General features: G+C 51.1%; 1 protein-coding gene across 1 annotated transcript in view; it reads right to left on the bottom strand.

The window, feature by feature from the left end:
• Nucleotides 1–24,823, bottom strand: part of MTMR12 (myotubularin related protein 12) — a 51,143-nt gene that overhangs the window by 7,013 nt on the left and 19,307 nt on the right. The window contains exons 3-13 of the mRNA XM_059694999.1: nt 24,446–24,588; nt 23,426–23,498; nt 22,482–22,612; nt 19,538–19,631; nt 14,068–14,197; nt 11,086–11,161; nt 5,426–5,532; nt 4,392–4,516; nt 3,648–3,726; nt 2,562–2,632; nt 663–835 (exon numbers count right to left, since the gene is read on the bottom strand). Of these exons, the coding sequence (XP_059550982.1) occupies nt 663–835; nt 2,562–2,632; nt 3,648–3,726; nt 4,392–4,516; nt 5,426–5,532; nt 11,086–11,161; nt 14,068–14,197; nt 19,538–19,631; nt 22,482–22,612; nt 23,426–23,498; nt 24,446–24,588 (1,202 nt within the window). The remainder of the gene's footprint in view (nt 1–662; nt 836–2,561; nt 2,633–3,647; nt 3,727–4,391; nt 4,517–5,425; nt 5,533–11,085; nt 11,162–14,067; nt 14,198–19,537; nt 19,632–22,481; nt 22,613–23,425; nt 23,499–24,445; nt 24,589–24,823) is intronic.

Here is a 24,823-nt window from a genome sequence, read left to right as displayed (position 1 = left end):
CGGGAACACGCACGCAGACAGACATGCTTTTCTCTGGAGCGAGAAACACCACGAGGCACGCTACTAGCATATGGTAGCTCTGCAGGCGATTTAATTCCGGAAAGGACCCGTTTTCATTGTTCCTTCCATGATCATTAATCTTGTGCCGCTGCAGCGAGACAAGCAGAACCAAACCCTAATGCTAACACTCCTGCAGCCGCACTCACAGGGCCAGAGGCAGAGGCCGAGTGCGTCACTCACAGGCACACCACCAGGGCCCTGGCAGCAGGTGGCGCTAGCGTCCCCCTCTGCTTTACTTGGGACAGGTTTATGTGCAAGGAAAAAGGATCCAGTGTCACGTATTTTCTATAGGAAACTTACACTGAGTATCCATTTTTTTGCAAAAACTAACTTAGCAGAAATTCTAGGAGTCTCTCTTGCTGAGTTAATTTTTATTAAGTTTTACAAATCAGTCCTCCTCCCACCATGGACTATCTATCCATGCTTGAGAAGAGAGCATGCCGAGCACACCCGCTACCATTAACATCTCTTCCCTCTGGGAAGGGCTCCAATGTTGTTTAAACCGTCAAAGTCCTCACACGGGGAGTCACGCAGCCTTCCTGCTGAGCAGTGCCGGGTGCATCCCCACACAGCAGCCCCGCCCCAGGCGCCAGGACACTCACCTCCTCCTTGTCACTCTGCCGCAGGTGGTTGCAGCGGTCCAGGAAGCAGTGCCCGCCCGCGACCCACTCCTTCTGGACGAGGCTCTGGAAGCCGGCCCTGGTCCTGCAGTGCGGGTCCATCATCACTTGCACCAGCGAGGAGACGAGGCAGCAGAGGTCGGAGGCGTTCTCCTCTAGGAGCCAGGAAGGAGGGCGAAAGTGTTAAAACCTTCAGAGCACTCACACTCGCACACAAGAGCAGGGCCCCAACACCAGGCCTGCCATGGACAGCCCAGCTCTAATTCCCTCAGAACAAGGGCAACAGAAAGAGGGGATGTTCCAAGTGCGAGGGGGCAGCTTTGCCGGCCAGCAGGCCCCCGCACACAGGGCACTGAGCACGCTGTGCTCGCTGAAGGAGTGAACGCAGCACGGCAGACCCTGAAGCATGTGGGCATCCCGTGTGCTGCATGGGAGGTCGGATCACACACGCAATGGTGACCTGCTGGGCTCTGCAGACCAAGCTCACCACCCGGGGCTGCGTGTCCACGTCTCCGTCACTGAACTCACTGCTCCCAGGAGCTGCTCTTGGACCCTCCTCGGAACTCCTTTCCCGCTCCCAGCCCCTCCGCCCTCTGCTTGGAGAAAGTGAGTCTTTCTGGACGTGCCCAGTGCTCCACGCTCGTGTCGAAGAGGTGGAGAGCCTGGCTCCCTGCCTGGCCAGACAACTCTCTGTGGCCGAGTCCCCCGGCCCAGCCCTGAAGGGGCAGCACAAAGCCCTCACAGTGACAACTCCAGCAAATACCTGCTTACTTCATGGCCCACAGCCAATACACACTCATCTGCATCTGTGCGTCTGTCTGAGCGTTTAAGGCATTAGGAGTCAGGGTCTAACACTCCAGGGTTCCTCTCCATAAAGAGAAGAGCAATTCCAGTGGCTATTTTAAAATGGCCCACAGGATGAGGGCACTGGCATTAGGGGTCAGAGACAGTAGAAGGGACTGTGAGCAGGGAGAGCAGTCTGGCCCTGGGACTTCCCCCTCTCAGACCTGCCGTCACCCCACCTCCTCTCCACCGTGAGGACTGAGCTGTCGCTGTTGGTTAGGGCTTTTTCAGTAACACACTTCAAGCCAACCCTCCCAACTGGTTGTCAGCTCCCAGAAGGCAGACGCATAGAGCTCTGCACATGGTAGGTGCCCAACAATCAAACCTAGGCCAGCGAGCCAGCATCAGATGGGGTAGAAGCCACAGGCAGATGCTTTTCCCCATCGGCTCATAAAAGCTACATCTCAGCAGCCATGCAGCGTGTCAGAGAAATGATAAGAGCTTGAGGGCAGGAAAGCAGGAGGCGACCTACGCCATTTGAAATGCAGGGGCTAGAAGAACCGATGGTACTCGCAGCAGCAGTGCTTTGGCTCGGACCTCACCAATCCCAGCCATACACCGTGTGGCGGCTCCCACCTGCTCTCACACACGGCAAACGCCCACGCCTGTCCCACCCACAGCAGAGTCAGCCCCCGAGGAGCAGGAAATCACGCACCACAAAGTTCCTGTGGCAGCTGCACAAGGTTGTTGGACAGAAACATATAAAAGTAATAATTAAACCACGGGTCTCTTTTTATAAAAGGGATTATCCAAAGATTGTAACTTTAACCAAGTTGAGTTAATATAAAACAAAATCCCAAACATTAGAAAATGAGCTTCGGTGAAGACACCAAACAACTCCTTATTGGGCTGCGAACAGATCTGCCAAGTTCCAAGCGAAGGAGTTTATTCTTAAGCTGAAACACTGAACCCGACGCAAAGGACTGCAAGGTCAGGCAGGAGGCGGGCAGAATCCTGCGCTGGGTCACTGCTTCCAGTCGCATCGGCTGTGCCCACAGAACCGGGCCTCAAGCAGGAACATGGAGGCCAGGCGCATACCTACAAGAAGGACGTTCGTGTTCTGTGCGTCCAGGCATTCTATGACCTCGATCGCCTTCTTCAGGCAGCGTCTACATGGAAAAGAGACAAGGAAGGAGGCATTCGTTCCGGGCTTGGGACGAAACAGGAAGAGCGTTAGAGACAGTCCACGCGGACCTTCAGTTTCTGTCTTACCTGCTTTCGCTAAAACCTCCAAAAGAAACAGATACTGCAAGACACTCGTTTGCCTATTAGAAACTCAACCTTTCCAGAAGGGACTCTCAAGACTGATGTAAAAGTGCTCCCAGGTGATTTCTAAACTAGAAGTCCTCAGGGAGAACGCGGACAGACCTGCCGGGCCCCCACTGAGTGCTGCACGCCCACCCGCTTCATTCAAGGTCACTGCCCGGCGGTCAGTGGGCGACAAGCCCCACCACGCCCAGGGGTCCTGCGTGTCTCTAGCTGCACCTGTTCCTCCGCGTCGGTGGCCGCGGCTGGCAGCTTTGCCTTTGCTCATCCCAGGGCTTCCCGCAGGCGGGCCTCTGCCCAGGGGCGCGGGCCCAGCCCGACCCTTCACCTGCTTGCGGACACTCAACCTCCCCTGCCTGCAGAGAGAAGGGCCTTGATGACACTCATCGCTGCTTTCGAGAACATATTCCAATTCTGAGACATGCAGCAGGCGCTTCAAAACATATCTGTTAGGGAGCGTGGGAAGGGAGGCTCCTCCCACAGTGCACAGGGCCCAGCTGAGAGGATGGCGGGCCCTGCACGGGAGAACGCTCACCCCAGGATCAGAGCAAAGGTGGTTAGTCCACAATCAGCACCCCTCCCCGGCCCCACCCGCTTCCTCCCGGAGCCGGCACTGCTGCTGCAGCAGGATCAGGCTGCCTCACCCCTACCCTCGCCTCTCTCAAGGCCTAGCCTATGAGAGGATGTCTCCTGGGGAGCAGGCAGCATGTCTGTACATTCTGATCCCATGAGCACCGATATGATACAGAACAAATGCAAAATGTTTCACTGTGAAATATAAAACACATTATCTGTCCATTTGCTTTACGACAATTAGAGAACTATAAAAGTCACAAGCAAAACAATGGCTTCAAATACCTGATTATGTCAAGCCAGCTGCTACTTTCCAACAAAGAAAACCATTTGATATCTGTGTCCCAAAATTCAGTACTGTTATCTGGGGGGAAAGAGCAGAGAAGTCAGGTGGCTCACGCACACGCCTGCACCGAACCTGCGCGGCTCAACGCAACGCGCTGCTCGCGCGCGCCCAGACACAGGTCTCCGTTTCCATCAAGGCGCTTCCAGACCCCCGCGGGAATGGCTCTGAGCTGGAAGGCCCTGGGAGTGTGTGGCAGCCAAACCAGGTGTTACTGCTGAGGGAAAAGTGCCTACGACATGCACAGAGCCACGCCCACCTGGGGCGCAGGAGAGAGCGGCATCCTTTGGTAGAGACAGTTGTGGACACCTTGGGCAGTGTCCCCCCACTTCACCCTCACCTACGATCCAGGGAGTGCCACAGGCTGCTGCTCCTAGAAGTGGTACATCCTGGTGCTATGAGGGCCCAAGGGGGAGACCCAGCCTCCACCGGAACCCTAAACACACCCATTCAGCCACCTTGCATACCACTACTCCCTGCCCAGCCCAGCTGACTCAGAGCCCCGCATCCCACAGACGTCTACTACTTCAAAGCTGCAAATTCAAATCAAAGGCTGATGGTCCCAGATGGTGAAAACTCTAGTGGAGACTCAGCTAGGGAAAGGGCCAGGGACAAGGCAGGACCTCCCACCAGGTCCGCTGTGTGTCTTCCCTCCGTGACAGAACACGTTCGCCAGCATCTCTCACCTATCAGAAACAGCTGTTTAAACTTCGAGTACGCAGTCTGGATGTCGGGCAGGGACAGGAAGTTGCTTGATAGGTCTTCAGTTTTGACAATTTCATAGGGTGGCCTGTGGATGACCCTGTAAATTCTAGGTATCAAAAGTAATGCGTGATTAGAAAGGCAGACATGAACTAGAAGGGGCTGATTTCTCCTGAGCACTCGCTCCGGCCGAGACCTGTGTGAGGAGCTTTGCAGGTGCCCTCCCATGTAACCCTCACCTGCGAGCGAGGCAGGCACAGGACCGCCGGGCCAGGCAGCGCGCGTGGAAAGGGTGGTGTGTGGCCTGCAGCTTCCTGGCCCGGGATTATGCCGTTTACACACTGATCGAGCCATGATTTGAACTAAGGCAATTTAACTCCAAAGTCCACGCCTTTTCTCCTTTGTTTTTCGGTTTCATTGGGATATAACTGACACACAACACTGTCTGAGGAGTACAGAGTGATGACTGGACCTACATATACTATGAAGTGACTACCACGATAACTTCACAGCCATTATCTCAAACATGTTCTTTTTTCTTTCAATTTTGTTTTGTATTGGTTTCAGGTGTACAGCTTAGTGGTTAGACAATCATATGCTCTACATAACGTTCCCCTTGGTATTTCCAATATTCACCTGGAACCATATATATGTATTGCAATATTATTGATTATATCCCCTCTGCTTTACTTACGTCAACGTGACTATTTTGTAACTATCAATTTGTGCTTCTTAATTCATGTACTTTGGGTTTTAACTTTTTATTTTGAAAATTTTCAAACATGCAGCACAGTGACGTGCGCCATGACCTCAGTTGGACAGCTGTGAACGGCACAGACACCCGGCCACTGCCCCTAACGCTCAGCGTGCGTCATTAAAAACAGCCACTCGAGGCTGCACTCGGGAATGCCACGCGATCAGAGGTAAGCAGATATGGAGACACGACTAGGAACTGCCCCTTGCTTCTCGGAAAACAAGAACAGAGCTGAGCAATAACAAAACACTGAACAGCACTGACCCATCCAGGAAGTTCTTGTGGGTTTGTAGAATGCCATCGTCCTGTTCTCTGGGCAGCGCTGACATTTTTAAAAGGGCACATCCATTGTGGTAGGACCAACACCATATCTGCGGAGGGAAATGAAGGTTTTCTCAGATAATATACACGACAACAGGGAACGGGTAAACTTAGCATTTAAATTCAGTCAGAGAGAAACATTTTTAAGTTCACTACGAAATGGCTGGATTTATTCAACTTCGCTAAGTTCACGAGGAGCTTCAGTGAAAAAGACTGGCGTAGAAAACAGACCGGTCTCGGTGGACACGCTCAGACCTGCTTCTGGTCTGACACACGCCTCTGGCCTGGCCTTCGCACTGGGAGCCTAGAGGCTGACGACACCATGGCTGTTATTCCTGGGGCAGGGGCTCCTGCTGGAGTGAGGCTGGGCGGCCAGGACTTCACCTGGATCGGCTCACTCAGTCCTCACACTGGGGCAGGTATGATTATCACCGTTAACAAGAAGAAACTGAGGCTTGCAGACCAAGTAACTTCCCAAGTTACCCCCAGGCGAGGACGTCAAGGACCAACAAAGGGAGGGAGGGCAAGAGAGGAAGAAGTCCTGGGAGTGACCACAGTGACAGTCTCCGTGTTTTTCTGGATACACCGGCCATTTTCACTGGCTGGTTGGTTTGCTGTTTGGCAGCAGCAAAAGCAGATCAGCAGTGTTCCAGGGCACTGATCTGCCAGGAGGGCCTGGGAGGGAGGCAGGCAAGGCTGAGGCTGGCTGGGGCCATGAGTCCCTGTATGGACTTGGTGCCTGGGACACGGCCTGGCTAAGGGTTCCAGAGTAGCTAAAGCCCGACCTCTGCTCTGCTGCCCGGCATCAGGCCTGGGCTCACAGGTAAGCCTGGAGGATTTCAGCTGCCACTGCTCTGCCACGCTCCAGGCACGACTGGGACGGAGGGCTTTCATCCGTTCTATCTCCTTTCCTGCAGCAGAAAGGCTGTCACTCGTTTTCTATGGGGCACAACCACATCTAGCTCAGCTGGGGCGCTAAGATGCAACCCCCTTGACTCTCCTCTATTTGAAACGTAAATGGAAACAAGCGAACTTCCTGGACAGAGCGACTTCTCAGGAATTTAGCAAAAAAGCACGCCCTCCCCTATTGTAATATGTACTATTTCTGTCTGGGCTACAGGGTTCTTAGTGTGAATGACCTGACAACAGACAAGAATCGTAGTTTGTTAATCCTGTTTACCTAAAGAAAGGAAGGGGAAATTATTCATTATTTCATACATCTTACAGGGTCTCTCTTAATAGGGCCAAAACCAGAGTTTTAGGGGCGCAGTTGGAGGCCAGGAAGCAGTGAAGTAAGGAACTATGAAGGAGGTAAGAGGACCAAGATAGCACAGTGTTCCCAAAGCCAAGACAGGAATTTAAAAGGGAGACGTAGGCAGTGCCAACACTGCGGAGAGGGCGTGGGGGCCCGGGCGCAGGCTCGGTGCCTCCGGGGTGAGTGGCAGTGCGGGCAGCAGGGAGGCAGCGGAGACAGTGAGCTCAGACTCTCCCTATCCTGGCAGCACGTGGAAGGAGCGTCAGACAGGAGCGTGGCTCTGCAGGAAGAGCCGCTTCGGGTGGGAGGGCCGCGGAAGGGTTACGGGGAACGGGAAGACTGGGGAGCAGGTTCCAGCCACGCAAGGGCTGGAGACCCAGAGCCCAGGCAGAGGCCTGGGGTCGAGAGGAAGGAAACGAGCACAGAGAAGGAGTGGAAAGGCAGGAAGCGGAGGGAGGTCTTGCAATTGCTGTCCAAGATCCCACTGAAGGAGGGCGAGTCTCCGAGAGCCAGAGAGTTCAGAACGCGTCGTCCAGCCCAGGGAAGAGTGTGGCGCCAGGAGTTAATCAACAGGCGAGCCGCTGAGCAGAACGAGGACCCCTCCACGGCAAGCTGAGTTCTCACGTATCCCATCGAGTGGATAATCTATGGCCCCACATAAAAAAATAAAAAAATAAAAGGAAATACTCTGGTTGGGGCCAAAGACTCCAGAAGGGCGGCAAGAGAAAGACTGAAATTACAAACCACGGAGGCCTCCCTGAGAGGCGTGGCGGCAGGAAAGCAGACAGGGAAAGGCAGGGGAGCAGCGGAGGGGACAGTGGTGATGGTTCCGCAGGACTGTGAATACACCGAATGTCACTATGGTAAAGTTCACATTATGTGTATTGAGCGCTGTGTTCCCCAAACACATGTGTAAATTCCATCTGGCTAATAGTTTCTGCTGTCTGTTCACGCTCTCAGGACTGGCGACCTAATACAGTGAGCACAACTTCCTACAGTTTCTACCGAAGTTTACTGCCGACCCCTCGCGCAGGTGTTAGCACATGTTCTGCTGCTAGAACACAGAACACCGAAGTCCTGCACAACGCGGCGGCGAAGCAGCTGGCCCAGTGGGCAGGCGACTCCTGTTTCTTCCCACAGAGCACACCCTGTTCCTGGATCGTCTGGGAAAGGCTGACGGAGCAGACCCTCATTTCATTCCTCTAAGAGTGACTCGCAAACTGCGGTCCACAGACCCAAGATGGAGCCGAGACCCTGCCAGGCGCTCAGAAGCCCTGTCATGGCCGCCGGGTGGCACTGGCACTGGCACTGCTGGCAAGGGAGGCCACAGGGCCCTGCCGCCCTGAGCCTCACTGCCACGCAGAGAACACTCGGTCCCTGGTCAGGGTCCTTGGTGAGGGACTCAGCAGGGGTGGGCCAACTTTTTGACTCGAGGGCCACAATGGGTTCTTAAACTGGACCGGAGGCCGGAACAAAAGCATGGATGGAGTGTTTGTGTGAACTAATATAAGTTCAAAGTAAACATCAGTACATAAAAGGGTACGGTCTTTTTTTTTTTTTTAGTTTTATTCATTTCAAACGGGCCGTAGTTTGCCCACGGCTGGACTAAAGGCATTAACATGACGGAATACGCGGCAAGCAGCACGGTACAATGTCTCTCACAAGGAAACGTGCTTATGCAACTGAGCTGAGGACCCGGCGAGCTGCTCTTTCCGTGTTCAGACTTCAGTAACGGGCAGACAGTCATTCTTTTTAAATAAATAAGTAAATAAAGTGAGTTTATCACGTCAAGGAAAATAACTGACAAATTGTCGCCAACGGTTAAAAATTGAACTTTCAAGTAAAAATTAGGATTCTGGAAAAGAGAGTCTCTGACTTTTTAGCTGGGCAGCTTCCAACAGTTAAAGGTCCTGCTGATGAAATGGGGTGATATTAATGTGTGATTTTTATAGTCACTTATAGTCTATAAGAAAACGTCACTATCTGGACAACCTATATTACCTAGGGAGCCAGCATTTTCCAGATGAACAAGATTCATTCAAAGTACAAGATAGCCCTAACCGGTTTGGCTCAGCGGATAGAGTGTCAGCCTGCAGACTCAAAGTACAAGATAGACCAGTGGTTTTAATTTAGAGAATGAAAAGTTTGATTATGTTTTCATCAGATTCCTTACTGCAATTAACCTTTATGAAACTCCCACTGGCCATTTTTTGGTGTACCATCCAAGAACAATCTTCTCAGTTATGAGAAAAGGCTATTAAATATTCCTCCCTTTTCCAAATACAGATGCGTGAGGCTGGATTTTTCTTCATGTCCTTCAACCACAGCCTAACATACCGTAACAGACTAAATGAAAGGGCATACAGAAGCGGACGGCTGTCTTCTATTTTCTTTTTCTAATATGTTTTTATTGGTTTCAGACAGAGGAAGAGAGAGGGCTCTCCCTATTGGAGAATGAGCTGCAACCCGGGCATCTGCCCCGATTGGGAATTAAACCTTGACTTCCTGGTTCATAGGTCAATGCTCAACTGCTGAGCCACCCAGGCCAGGCTTCTATTTTCAAAAATGTAAAACTGCTTTTTAAAATTTGGACAATATAGTTATTTTTTCATATAAATGTGTTACTTCCATTAGCAGATAATGAGTTTATTACTAACCTAACAATGTTTTTTTGTGATTTTTTAAAAATATTTTTATTGGTTTCAGAGAGGACGAGAGAGAAACATCAATCGGTTGCCTCCTGCACGCCCCCTCCTGAGGATTGAGCCCGCAACCCAGGCATGTGCCCTTGACCGGAATCAAATCTGGGACCCTTCAGTCTCCAGGCCAATGCTCTATCCACTGAGCCAAACCAGCTAGGAAATGTTTTAATGTTTCAGTTTTATATTTTAAAAAATATGTTATTGATTTTAGAGAGAGAGGAAGAAGAGGGAGAGAGAGAGAAGCATCAATGTGAGAGAGAAACATCGATTGGTTGCCTCCCATATGCACATCAAACAGGATCGAAACTGCAAGTTGGGTGTGTTCCCTGACTGGAAATCAAACCAGCAATCTTTCGGTGCGTGGGATGATGCTCAAACAACTGAGCCACACTGGCCTGGGCCAGTTTTAATTTTTCATATGGCAAATAACAGTACATACAACCACATAAACAAAGACTTTTTTGAGATCCTCTGTAATTTTTAAGAGTGTAAAGTCCTAAGACCAGAAAGTTTGAGAATTGCTGCTCTAAATTGAAGGTTGCAAACTGGTGGTACATGAACCAACTCGGGCCCAAAGACATGTTTTTTAAACCTTCAAGTCAGATGCGTCCATTTAGAAATCGGGAAAACACACACAGAAATCCTACCTGTGTTTTCTCCTGAGGAGTCAGAGCACCTGGCAACACCAGGCCCATATTCCCACTGAGCACGGACGTGCTGGCACGGAGCAGCCGCCCTGTGCTGTCATTACGCCCGGCCTGCACGTGCTTCCGGGCAGGTGACCCCAGCGTACACACCGCCTCCTACACGGGAGGGAGTGGCCTTTCTGGTGAACCAGCCATGCACACAGCAAAGCACATGTTTGCAATTCTCATTCCTCACTAAATTCCTGCCGGCTTGGCACCTCCCAACCACCCATTAGAAACTAGAGTAACTGCCGGAGGCTTGCTCTCTCTGATCAGTGAGACATTAAATATGGCTCCCATCCAGTGATTCTGTGAAAACTCAGTAATCACTTTATGTTGTCTCTGGGGAAAAGACGGCCACGCCCATTCAAGATGAGTGGTGGGGCCAAGTAGGAGCTTAGACCCTACTGCCCTCAGAGTGGCTGGCTCAGCCTCAGATCACTTAGGTGTCAAATCAGGCTGTCTTTCAACACTAGGCAGGTCTGTGACCCTCTATGACAGTGGTTCTCAACCTTCCTAATGCCGCGACCCTTTAATACAGTTCCTCATGCTGTGGTGACCCCCAATTTCATTGTTACAAATTGAACATAATTAAGGCATAGTGATGAATCACAAAAACAATATGTAATTATATATGTGTTTCCCGATGGTCTTAGGCGACCCCTGTGAAAGGGTCGTTCGACCCCCAAAGGGGTCGCGACCCACAAGTTGAGAACCGCTGGCCTAAGCTGTGAGAAGATGTCTGCTGAGCACGCCAGGGCCTCTGTGAGAACTTCAGAACCTGTCCCAGGGAGCCTCAAGCCCAAGACTCTCCCCTGGGGAGTCCCTAAGATATTTTTGGATCACTCTTGGACTGAAGACAAAATATGTAGTACTAAAGCCGAAGGTTTTCAGGAGAACAATTTGCCAAGATGGACCGATGAGCAACCCATGGCTGTGAGGGTCTCCAGGTGCACTTACTGGGATGCCGTGGCCCTGGAAGCGGGACACACTCTCTTCAGGAAGAGGGGCGGGGACAACGAAGTGCGCCGGCAGCCTGGAAGAGAGAGGGCGGCAGTTTCAGGACTGGAGTTAATTCACTAGACATGGAAGCTCAGCTTTAATGAACACAGGAAGCTAAGCAGAGAGGTAGGAATGGGTCCTCTTTCCCCGTCAGGAACCAGTGCAGGTAAACTCTCTCCAGTCACACCAGTCAGGAGCCTCAGTGCAAAGCCGAGCTCTGCCTGAGCCTGTGTCACCGCAGGTGACGTTCTCACCCCCAGAAGGAGGGCCTGGAGGATGAGCACAAAGGCCCAAGCTGGGAGTGGTCTCTGTCATCACATTCGGGCAAAATAAGCAATGACGCTGCTCTCAGTCAGATTACTGAACCCGGTCATCACGATGACTACTGCCCACCTTGCCAAGGGCTCTCCCAACGCCCAAGTGCTTACTTCATGCCCGACTCTGTTCTCATTACCTCCCATGAGCTATTTGCTTCATCTTGCCAACAGCGCGATGGGGCACGTGCTCGGATTATTTCCATGTGGCAGGTAAAGAAGCCGAGACGCAGCCGGCGAAGGCCTCCGCAGTCACACGGTAGTGAGCACAGGGGGGCGAGGACCCGACCCCCAGCACTGACTCCAGACTCCACCCGAGACAGTCTACAACTAACCAAGCGGCTAGGGGGGGGCAGGGAGGGGGTTTCAGAGTGCAGAGCGCAGGGCTCCGCCGGCTCCACACCCCCGTCAGCAGAGGCGGCTTCTTCTAACCAGGCTGCCCACGGGCGTGGCCGTGGGGCTGGAAGCTTTCACTCAGAGCTTGAGAGGAAGCCTCAGGGAGGCAGGCAGGTGGGGTGAGGGACCCAGGGCGACACACAGAGCAGCTACGGCGCCCTGGGCCGCCTGTTCACAGGCTCCTGCTACACGAATCCTCCAGGGCCAAGGCCTCCCGCCACCTTCCTGGGACGGGGGACGAGAAAGCTCTTCAGGGGAAGGAGCAGACTGTGGGGCTGGAACAGCCGCTCTGACCGCGGGGGAAGGGGACGTAGACACTGGGTCTCTCACTCCTCTCCAGACTGATCGGAGTCCCTCTCCCTACCAGGGCGCTTTCATTAATGCACTCCCTGTCTCCTCCTTCTGGGGTCCCTCTTCAACCCAGGCTCTGAGGGTGCACGGGGTGGGGCAAAAGCAGGCTTACAGTGGTCCTCCCTCTCAGAATATCTTCTTGTGCTGCACTCTCCTTCTCGCTTAAAGGAAGCCCTTACCGTTCCTTTGGCATTTACTGAATTGCAGCATCACCACTCTTGCACTTTAAGGCCATGTCTGAGTAAGAGAAGGGTCACGTGAACCCAAGCGCTGTGATACCACGACCGTCAGTCTGAGAACCAACAGGGCTGTGAGGGGCAGGAGCGTCTGCACATGGACAAGCTGGACAGGGCGGCGTGATTCACATCCTGGGAGGGACGCAGTCGAACAGCATGAGGTTTCTTCACGCTGCTCAGAACAGCACCCGATTTCACTCTTATGCATTGTTTATTTCTGGAATTTTCCATGTAATATTTTGGCCTGCAGTTGACCACAGGTAACTAAAACCATGGAAAGCAAAACTATGGGTAAAGGAAGACTACTGTTCAAATTTTATGAAACTGTCAGCAGAGTGCTGGGCGTTATGCTCCAAAATGATAAGATTCAAGTTTCCAAAAGAGAATTATGCAGAGTCATCCTTTAAAATGTAGGTCAGAGCACATCCTGCCTCCGCTCAGACTCCTCCTCACTGAACTATAAATCCTTCTGAAGCCTCCCAGGCAGTCACCTCCAGCCACTCCCTCCTCCCCAACCTCACGCCCTGGCTCACTCCTCTCCAGCCCCAGGTCCCCTCGCTGTTCCCCACCCAGCCGGACAAGAGTCTACCGCAGGCCTTGGTTCCTGCTGACCTGTCTTCCCCTGCCCTAACCTACTTTTCCCCTCGGCACTTCTGCCTTCCAGTCCACTGCAAATGCTCAGTCACTCCGTCACATCTCCTGCCACTGCAATGACAGCTGCCGAGAGGCGGGGGTCCTTAGACTGTTTGCTGCTGTATCTTTAGTGGCCAGGACTTCCTGGCACAGAGTAGGCACTACAAATTTTTATTGAATGAATAAATAAATTGAAACGTTTGATAAGAGGAAAGCAAATACACAATATAAATTCAGAGACGCCTCTAAAAATTTTACACTTAGATTATAGATACAGTAATGGGGGGAAAAGACACAAATTTGCTTTTGAATGTTTGAAGGGACACTGTAAGGGTATTAGTGTGGAGAAAGGGGAACCTTCTGATGGGAATGTAAAATGGAGTCGTTGCTGTGGAAAACAGAGTGCAGTTCCTCAAAAAGTTAAGTTTAGAGTCACTACCTGGCCTAGCAATTCCACTCCTAAGTATTTACCCAAAAAGAAATGAAAATATACATCCACACAAAACCTTGGACTCAAATGTTCACTGCAGCACTATTCATAATAGCCAAAAAGTGAAAATAACCCAAATGCCCATCAACTGATGAAGGGTAAATAAAACGTGGTATACACATCCATCCCATGAAATAGTACTCAGCAATAAAAAAGAATGACATTCTAATAAATGCTACAACATGGATAAGCCTTAATAACATTATGCTGAGTGGAAGAAGCCAGGCATGAAGACCACGTATTACATGACTCCATTTATATGAATGTGCAGAGCAGTCAAGTCTATAGATACAGCGAGTAGCTGAGTGGCTGCCTGGGGCTGGAGGTGTTGTGAGGACATGGGGGAGACTCCTAATGAGGATGAAGTTTCTTGGGGGACGATGAAAACTGACGGGAGTCATGGATGCCCAGCTGTGTGACTATATCTGAAAACACTGTATGTTTCAAACAGGGGACCTGTCTGCCATGTGAATTAAATCTCAGTAAAGATGTTTTTAAAAAACACAGCGTGAGCGCTTACCTCTCACAGACTTTGTAGCCTTCGTTGACACTCACTGCCTTGTACTTCATGCTGCCTTTGGTCCGCTCCAGTTCCCAGCACCAGTCCTCCAGTGTGTCAAACATCACAGTATGGTTTTTGGGATTGGTGGCTAACAAAATAAATTTTTAGCATGAAGCACTGGTATGTTAATGATGTGAAAGTGAATCCTCAGGCCCCAGTTTCCTCTACTATGCCCATGATTATCCAAGCAGAATGATTCACTGCTTAATTCTAACTTTGTTCCTCTTTTTTGTCATTATTCCAAAATTACGACTGAGGCTCTTTTTTAAAAAAAAAAAAAAATCCTCACCCGAGGATATGCTTAGAGAGAGGAAGGGAGAGAAAGGGAGAGTGAGAGAAACACTGAAGTGAGAGAGAAACATAGATTGGTTGCTTTCCGTACTTGCGCCCCAACTGGGAATCACACCTGCAACCAGGCATGTGCTCTGACGGGGAATGGAACTGGCAGCCCTTCAGTGCATGGGCCAACCCACTGAGCCACTCTAGCCGGGCGAGGCTCTCTGTCTTTTCATACTGTAGCAAAGGGCTTGTTCTCATTCCTTTCCTTGCAAAAGTCATTATAGCTCCATTTTCAGTCATCTGACCATGAGACCATTTTTATGACATAAAAAGATCCTGAGAGGCACTGAAGACGGGCTTAGCACAAATGCTAAAATAGATGTTTAGCCCTACCAATATGTACACAGGATGCAAACTCATCCAACAGCATGCCAGATTCCTGAGTGTAAATCCTCCTTCACTTTGAAGACACCCTGCCCAGAGGAGTTTCCAGTGTAACACTCGCTCCTGAAGCCACAACCACTCAGAGCCATGGCAGGCCTGCTAGCAACGGCTGCGTCACAGGACGACACCTCTGCCCCCGCCCTGCCTTGCGACCACCTGCGGGAAGGGCATGCCCAGGACACTGCTTCTGTAGCTCAGCCCTCGCCCAGGCCACAGCACTGCTTGTTGGGGTGAAATGCACTACTAGAGTTTGGGGTATTTACACCAATCGGTTAGTTTAAGCCTTTACACATCTAAAAAAACAAGCATTCTCGGGGAAAAAAAGTGTCTGACAAAACTCCCACCTGCTCTTTTTAATAAAACCAGATCATTGTATAAAGGATGATAATAAGAAAAATGGTTTAGAAAACACAGTAGTTAAGTATATATGTATGTGCCAGGCACTGTTCTGAACAAACTACATGAACTAAGTCCTTATAACCCTACAAGTTAGATGATATCCTTTCTTCCAGCTTACAGGTGCAGCACAGAAAGGTCAAATGACTTGCCCAAGGCCACAGAGCTAGGCAACGGCAAAACTGGAATTGAAACCTAGCAAATATTTAAAAAGTCCAGAAAATGATAAATGCAATAAAGTTTCCCCATGGACATAAATAATAATATTCCAATTCAAGCATAACAGGTCATTTTCTCCACAATATAGGTAGGTCCTTCCCCAAAATGCCATCATAAGAATTTAGGAGTACCTTTCCGCCAAGCACAGTAATGAATTAAGCCTGAGAACAGTGAAAGGTGCTCAGCTTGCAAAGCAGCCAGCTCTCCACACCCCTACGCAGTGAAAAAGCTAGCTGGTCAAGTCACAATTATCTGATATAATCTTTACTTATCAAAATCTGGGGTTAGGAGGAGGAGAGAAGAAGGATGGGGTTAAAATAGAATACAAGATGCTTCATATCCTGGGCCTTCTGGCACAACACGCCACCACAAGGTAACGAAACTGCCAGGGTTTCAGCACACGACTGACATATGTTCGCCAGCTGAGAAACTGTTCTACCCTAGGTCCGGACCAAGAATCAGGATATAAGGAAGAAGCAGAACTCCTAAAAATAGAGGATGATTTTTCAAGTGTAAACCCAATACAGGTTTATTTAAATTACAGTAATCAACAAAGTCATATTTTGCATACCTTATACTGCAACAAGCAGTTGTAAGCCAGCACCTAATCAGTACTTGTACATACATTGAAAGTGAAAAGGTAGCCCCAGCTGGGTTGGTTCAGTGGATAGAGCGTCAGCCTGAGGACTGAAGGGTCCTGGGTTCAAGTCCTGGTCAGGGCACATGTCCAGGTTGCGGGCTCAATCCCCAGTAGGGGGCACGCATGAGGCAGCCGTTCAATGATTCTCTCTCATCATTGATGTTTCTTTCTCCCTTCCTCTCTAAAATCAATTTTAAAAATATTTTTTAAAAGTGAAAAGATGTGCCCTAACCAGTCTGGCTCAGTGGATAGAGCGTCAGCCTGCAGACTGAAAGGTCCTAGGTTCGATTCTGGTCAAGGGCATGTACCTTAGTTGTGGGCACATCCCCAGTAGGAGGTATGCAGGAGGCAGCTGATCGATGTTTCTCTCTCATCGATGTTTCTAACTCTCTATCCCTCTCCCTTCCTCTCTGTGAAAAAAATCAATAAAATATGTATATTAAAAAAAAAGTGAAAAGATGAACTTATTGAATGAAGAAACAAATTTTATGTTCAGCCTAATAGTCGTGCTGTGTTTTATGTCAACGTAATCCTCTGAACATAACCCGTCCTGTGTAATATGCAGTTACTAGGGGCCCGGTGCACGAAATTCGTGCACTGGGTGTGTGTGTGGGGGGGGAGTGTCCCTCAGCCCAGCCTGCCCCCTCTCACATACTGGGAGCCCTCAGGCATTGACCCCCATCACCCTCCAATTGCAGTATCGGCCCCTTGCCCAGGCCTGACGCCTCTGGCCTAGGCGTCTGGCATGGGCAGCGGGGACCTCCAGTGGCAGCGGGGTGGGGGGGTGCCGCGATCGCGCGGGCTCCGCACCTGCCCCTGCAGGACGCCTCTGGCTGAGGCGTCCGGCCCGGGCAGCGGGGACCCGCAGCTGCAGCGGCCCCACAATCGTGGGCTTTGCTTTAGGCCCAGGCAAGGGACCCCTAGCTCCTGGGACTGCCAGCTTCGACCATGCCCAGCTCCCATTGCTGGCTCCACCCCTACTTCCTGCTATCACTGGCCAGGGCGGAAAAGGCACCTGATTCTCCGATCATGGCTGGGGGGCAGGGCAAAGGCGGCCCCAGGGCCGCCTTTGCCCTGCCCCCCAGCTCTTAGCTCCCCCCTGGGTTTCCGATCACTGTCAGTGGCAGGGGGCTTCTTCCTGCTTTCCCTTTCACCTCCCTGCATTGTGCCTACATATGCAAATTAATCTTAGTTGGCAGTTAATTTGCATATAGCCCTGATTAGCCAATGAAAAGGGTAGCTCGTACACCAATTACCATTTTTCTCTTTTATTAGTGTTGATACTCTCAATGAACCCTCATTTAGTACCGTCCTCTGTGTCACACACTTAACAATTTATACTCTTCACAACACTTCAAAGGAAACATGAACACTATTGGTTTTTAAAATGAGAAAACAGAGGCCCAAAGCCCCACAGCTACTAAGCAGCTGAGCAAGGATGCGAACTCGAGTGGGACAGACCCCAAAACTCACACCTTTTCTACTAAATCACCATAGTTCCCAAACGCCACCTGCTCTCAGCTCTCTCCAGCGCTGCCTATACCCGCTGTGCCCACCAGACATGCCCATGTCCTCCGTCAGCTCAGGCACAACCTGCGCCCTCTGGCAGCCCACCCTCCTCCCTCCCCGGGGGTCGGGCGCGTCCTCCTGCTCCTCAGCCCCTCCCGACAGAGGCCACATCCCTCAGCTGCTTCCGACGCGATGCTCTTTGGGCAGGGCGTGGCCCTGTTCACCCAAGAGCCCCAGTGCCTGCCCCTCAGCAAGCATCCGACACATGCTGGCTGACGAGCAGCAGGTGGCATGCACTCTGCATTCCAGAAAGGCTGATACGGGCGTTAAGCTAACATGCCACCTCCCTGACGAGAAGCACAGAGCACGGGACCATCAAACGTCCATTTCCTGTTAGGAGTGATGGCAGGGCAAGAGGACAGCCGGAGGGAGAGACCGGGAGCAGGAAGGCAGACATCTGTGGAAACACTACAATGCAAGGCCTTATTAATAGCTAATTCAGATGACCAAACTTCCTTAAACGACCACTCTCTTTTCCAGTGAGCTGAATGGAAAATACTTGGAATCTTACATTTTCTACCCAAGCTAGTTTTCTGATGTATTCTTCTTTTACTAATGCTAACTGCAAACCCTTAGAGTTCACGATGGGCCACATACTCTTCTGAGTAGTTCACCTACATTCCCTAATGTAACCTTCCGAACATCTCAGTGAGGTAGATACCATTATTATCTCCATTTTACAGATGAATAAACTGAGACACAGAAAATGTAAGTAATTTGCTTAAGATCACACAGCTAGCAACTGGTGGACTTGGAATTCAAACCCAGGCATTCTGGCACCTGTGTCGACACTGCCTCTCAAGCTATTCCATGAGCCTTCTCGTTGTCGTCTGATGTGTTCTTTTATGTACAGCTGTCCCACTTCCCCTCCCCCCGCCCCAAGTATCTGCTATCAAGCATGCTCTAGTTGTTTAAGGACTTTCTAGCTCAGTTGGTGTGCCTACCAGACAGTCCCACGTCCACCAAAAGGTGGTGGGTTCGATTCCCGGCCACGGTGTATACCCAGGTTGCAAGTTCGATCCCTGGTTGGGTCACTTTTAGGAGGCAACCAATCGATGTTTCTTTCTCACATCAATCTTTCTCTCTCCCTCTCTAAAGTCAATAAAGACATATCCTCAGGTAAGGATTGAAAAATATAAATATTTGAAAAAACCTTCTAGAATGCAAAGCAGCCTCTAGAGCAGCGGTTCTCCACCTGGGGGTCACGACCCCTTTGGGGGTTGAACGACCCTTTCACAGGCATCACCTAAGACCATCAGAAAACACATATATCATTACATACTGTTTTTGTGATTCATCACTATGCTTTAATTATGTTCAATTTATAACAATGAAAATACATCCTGCATATCAGATATTTACATGACGATTCATAACAGTAGCAAAATTACAGTTATGAAGTAGCAATGAAAATAATTTTATGGTTGGGGGTCACTACCACGTGAGGATCTGTATTAAAGGGTCGCGGCATTAGGAAGGTTGAGAACCACTGCTCTAGAGACTGATGAAATGAAACCAAGTATATTAAAGTGGAAAAAAGAATCCAGGGACAAACAGGGCAATGTTAAACTTGTCTCAATTTTGTTTCTCTATAATCTCACATCCCCAGTTATAATATATTGATTTTACCTTTCATAAGAAACAAACCATTCATCCCTCAAAAAAAGACAACAAACCTAAAAAATGAGTTAAAGCAACAAAGATCACAGGAAAAATAACAAACTTTTTTAATTTAAAGAATCCTGCATGTGTCACCCTGGCAAAGGGGACCAATTGCTAGAGAAGAGGAGAAAATGCCCCATGGATGGGTTTTCTCCCAGCAGTTTCAGGTAGAAACTGGAAGCTCCGCCCCCTACAAACTACAGCCCACAAGACACTCACGCGTGTTGCTGTGCACAGCGGTTGCATAGGAGAAGAGAAACAATCGCTTCAGCAGTTTAGGAGCCAGGGTGTGATGGATGATGCCACTGACAATCTAGAAAAGAAGCACGCAATGGAGGCAGTCATGTCTCTGGCAGAAAGCACCGAGTTGTCTAAGTTCTCAGTCCAGCTAATAGGCACCTTGGGGGCAGCATGTGACAATGCGCTGAGGTCTGCTTCCAGGAAGCTATCCTATATAATAAAGAGCTAATATGCAAATGGCCGTGACGCCCTTATGCCATAACAACCAATCAGCAGGAGGCTGCGTGCATGCGTGGCGAGGCCAGGGGACGTGAGGCTGTGTCCCCCACCTGGTGCCGGCCAGAGGACAGGAGGCTGTTATGGTTTATTAATAAACTTATATATTATTTCATATACATTTTACTAATTTTCTTTCATCTCTAACACTTCTATTATAGAGAAAGGACAAATAGCAATATTAAAATATTTCCTCTAATTAATTCCCTTTTAATGTGCATGAATTTCATGCATCGGGCCACCAGTCAATATATACAAAAAGCCAGCGACCATAATGCCCTAACGACCATAATAACCTAACCGGTCGCTATGACGCCCACTGTGGCCAGCGAACTGGCCTGATCAGGTACATACATCTCCTTTTCTCCCCATTGACCCAAGAGCTCTCTATGTCAGTGGTTCTCAACCTTCCTAATGCCGCGGCCCTTTAATACAGTTCCTCATGTTGTGGTGACCCCCAACCATAAAATTATTTTCGTTGCTACTTCATAACTGTAATGTTGCTACTGTTATGAATCGTAATGTAAATATCTGATATGCAGGATGTATTTTCATTGTTACAAATTGAACATAATTAAAGCATAGTGATGAATCACAAAAACAATATGTAATTATATATGTGTTTTCCGATGGTATTAGGCGACCCCTGTGAAAGGGTCGTTCGACCCCCAAAGGGGTCGTGACCCCCAGGTTGAGAACCGCTGCTCTATGTGGTTCGCTGAGGCTGATGCCTGGCCAGCATTGCAGCTTTACTTATTCCTCTGCTCAAACCTGCTCTTTTCCCATTCTTCCCAGTTACTGTTCTCAAAAGTATCCTTTAATAAGTACTGCCCACTACTGGACTCTCCCACCCCGATCAAGGGCGGGCTAGCCGGCCAAACGCCCCACCCCCTTGCCCCTACCAGCCCTGCCCCCGATTGGCCCACCATACCACAATAGGCCTGCAGCCCCTCCCCCAGGCCAGCCCTGGCCCTGATCACACCCCTGCCAATAGGGGGCAAGGCTGGCTGGCCAACCTCCTGCAGCCCCTCCCCCCCACCCAGTCCCACCCAGATCAGCCCTCCCACCCCAATCAGGGGCAAGGCCGGCCAGCCAACCACCCATGGCCCTTCCTCCAGACCGCTGTCCCCCAATTGACACCCCTCACCCCATTCGGGGGCGGGGCTGGCCAGCCAACCCCCTGCAGCCCCTCTCCCCCACCCAGTCCCACCCCAAATCAGCCCTCCCACCCCAATCAGGGGCAAGGCCGGCCAGCCAACCACCCATGGCCCTTCCTCCAGACCGCTGTCCCCCAATTGACACCCCTCACCCCATTCGGGGGTGGGGCCGGCCAGCCCACCACCCACAGCCCTTCCCCATGGCTGGCCCCACCCCCAATCAGCCTCCCAACTCCAATCGAGGGCGGGGCCTGCCAGCCAATCACCGGCCATCTCCTCCTCCTGACAGGCCCAGGCCCGATCCGCCCTGATTGGGGCCAGGCTGCTCGGACCCCACCGTGGACGAATTCATGCACTGGGCCTCTAGTCTGTTATAATAACACCAAATAAACAAAAGCTAACCATTCTGTCAGGTTTTCTAAGAGCATTGAATTTCTAGGGAAATTTTTAAAGCACAGCCCAATTTCTCAAAAACTACGTGCTAAGAAACCTCAAGGGCCATATTTAGATACTCTAAAAATCTGACATTAACAACATACAGCTGATATCAGATAATAACCAATACACGGAGTCATCCTGACCCATTTCTGGCCTTTAGGACTTCCTTCTAGAAGATCAGAAGACATCAACCAATTGTGCTTTTTTGTTCAAGGTTCCCAGCCAAAGGAAGTTTAGGTAGACGACTACTCGTCATTTAGAGCGAGTTTCGGCTTCTCAGGGAACTTTCCATGTCTGCACCACTCTTCTGCTCGGGGAAATCCTGGGGCCCTGTTCTCTAATCTGACCGAGAGAGAATCAAGGACTCGCCTGTCAGTGTGCGTAACTCACAGGGCCACAGACAGAGATGAACTGGGCTCTCGCCGGGCTGCCCTGGCGCACGTGGTCAGGGGGCAAGTCTGACCCCCTCAATGTCTCAGCAAGAGAAAGCTTAGCAGTCACAATGACCACTGTAACCAGCTGACGCAGTTATTCATCTTGTTTTGCTGTGGCAACTAGATGGAGTCTACCACCAAGTCCAAAAGCACAGCATCACCCCGTGACTCGGCTCTGCCCACCCGACCTGTGGCCTCCTCCTCCCACATTCCTCACTGCTTCCCAGACAGACGCTCATCCACCCAGGAGCTGGGGCCCTGCTACCGCCTCCCGGAAGGCTGTCGGGGGCCAGGTAAGAGGGCTGCTTTGGCTGCTCCCCTTCCCTTTCCCTCACTGCCTCCTGACCCCTGCAGAGGCTCCAGGAATGAAAACATGATGGACTAGAGAACTAAAGGTGGCGGGGTGGAGGAGGGGAAAAAAAAGAAGTAACGGTGGCCTGTGCAGGATAATACGCAGGCACACTTCACCAGTGTCTCTCAACTCTGTCAAAGCCTCTGGGGTTATAACCAAGTTCAACTTTGCAGAGTGAAAGGCGCCCTCCACCTTCATGCAACGTAAGCAGCAAGCAGTGGGGACCCTGGTGGGAAATACAGCCTGAAACACAGGGAGCTAGTTACCCTTTTGACTTCCTCTTCCTTTGTGAACCTCAGACAGAAGTGGAGCACCCGGAGGTCTTTGCAGTGGATGATGAGCTTCTCGGGGTATTTCTTCAGTTGTCCGAACAGAGTTTTTTTTTTCTCATCAAACACTGCGCATATGACAAACGATAAAACCAGGAAGGGAAATGATGTTATAAGGCAACAAGTTAATGCCAAAGAAACAAGGTGCACTACTGACTTCCAGGAGAGCGCGCAGAAGTGAGAGGAGAGGTGCTACCTCCTAGCAGCAGCCAGCAGGGCCCCCCATCCCTCCGCAGGGCCTGGCTCTGAGCCGCTCAGGCCCCTCATTCCTCTGGAGGGAGCACTAGACTCAAGGGACTGGCCACTGTCAGGAGAGCGGCCTCCACCGACCAGCAGAAAACCCAGCTCCGAAAGCTGAGATTACCAACGATGGACGGGAGACCCTAGCGACATGGCTAGGACTGTCAACTCCTGGCTTGTAGCTGGGGGCCCTCCTTCCACCTCCCTCCCTGTCTGAGTCTGACCATGCAGCTCCTCCTGGTGTTAAAAGCATCATAAATGACTACTGCATGGTTTCTGGGAAAGTCCTGCTTACAGAAATAGAGGAGTGGAGCCGAGGCTCGACAGCCACATGCAGGACACGGCCCTTCCCCAGGTTCCCCTTTACAGTAAAACCTACGCTGACAGCGACACAAAACCCTACGCAGTGGCACTGTGGGGACTGGGAAGAACAGGTTCCAAGGTCAAGTCCAAGCTCCTCCAGCTAGGTGACCCAAACAATCACTTCCTATCTCAACTTTATCATCCGTAGCACTGATTTAAACAAGATGACATGTGAAGAAATTACAGTAAACTATGTAAGACCATAAACACACTATCAGCTACACTTTCAGAAGCTAGCACCCCCTCTCCCCCCGGGGAAAACAGATATTAATCCTTACCTCCATAGATCTGATCAACACAGTGGAGCGGAATGTCATTCTCTCCTATGATCTTATTCTTAAACTGGGTTTCCTAAGGGATTCAAAAGGGAACAACTGTGACTCCTTTCTATGCACTGCTGGACATTAATACAGAGCAGCTCGCTGTTCTCCATGGGCACGTTAGGAAACACAGGGCAATGCAGCCACGTGCCTGGGAAGGGGACAAAACGTGTGAAGAGCTGTGATCCCCGGTTCGTCAGACCCAGGCCAAACATGCCATTCCTGGGCCGCTCCTGGGCATGACAAGGGTCACCGTGAGAGGTGCTGGAAGTGGCACGCAGGTTACGATCGGTCCACACCAATGCAAGTAGGTGAGTGAGAGCTGCCCAGGACGAAAACATGGCAGGCTCGCGTTTCGGTAAATGCTCTTTCCCAGGACTGGGAGCCACGCCGCTAGCGGACGGCAGCCAGCAGACGGCACTCTGCAACGGCCACGGAGCTGCTGCTTAAGAAGCGAGGGTGGCCGGGCGGCATGGCGCCTCCGAGTGGCGTGGCCAGTCCTCGCACTGCGCTGCTCATCCAGTGGCACCACCACGGGGGGCAGCGTAAACCCCAATCCAAGGGCTGCCTTGGGCACGTTTCATAAACGAACTTAGCTCCCGAGTTTAAGGAAGAGCTTAGTATAGAGAACACGGCGGGTGGGGGTGGGGGTGGGGGACCGTATATTCGGGGAGATGGGATTCCAATGAGTTATACGCTGCGATGAAATACAGAAGAAAATGAGAGAAAGTGTCAACCTCTGAAGTCAAACGCAAGCCCGCGTGACAGGAGGCCCAAGCGGGAAGCTCCAGGGTGGCCCTCCCCCAGGGAGGACACCTGAAGGACTGAGGGAGAGAGAGAGAGAGAGAGAGAGAGTGGAGCAGGGCCCTGTGCCTGCGTTTGTGTGTGCTGGGGGTGGAGGAGCTGGGGAGCCAGGGACAGACACTGGGCCACAACTGCACGGCCCCCCCCATGCAGCCAAAGGCGGCTCGGACATACGTCGCTTTCCAGTGCAGACTCGTCGTCGCCCAAGAACGCAATCTTGAAGTCCGTGCAGACGAGTTTGCCATAGATGCCACGCTGGCAGGAGTCTTCCTGGACGTACTTCAGCACGGTGCTGGCTTCACAGAGCAGCTGCTCACCTGGTGACACCAAAACAAGTCCTCGCTAGTCCTTGGGGAACCGCCAGCTCGCCAGCAGCACGCTGCCCTGTCCTCTTCTTGCAGAGGCCAGCCCTCAGCACACGCAGCCCTCGCACGCTCACCCTCCAACAGGCACAAGCTGCCAAAATCGGAGCAGATGAGGCCGCGTGGGGGCCCCTGAGGAGTGAGATAGACGGCTCAGATCCCCCTTCACACAGGGCGCCTCTCTATCTTC

This window comes from Myotis daubentonii, chromosome 4, assembly GCF_963259705.1.
Source record: "Myotis daubentonii chromosome 4, mMyoDau2.1, whole genome shotgun sequence".
In the NCBI taxonomy this organism is placed as follows: Eukaryota; Metazoa; Chordata; class Mammalia; order Chiroptera; family Vespertilionidae; genus Myotis; species Myotis daubentonii.
The sequence above is the reverse complement of the archived record's forward strand: the minus strand, read 5'-3'. Positions and strand labels throughout refer to the sequence as shown.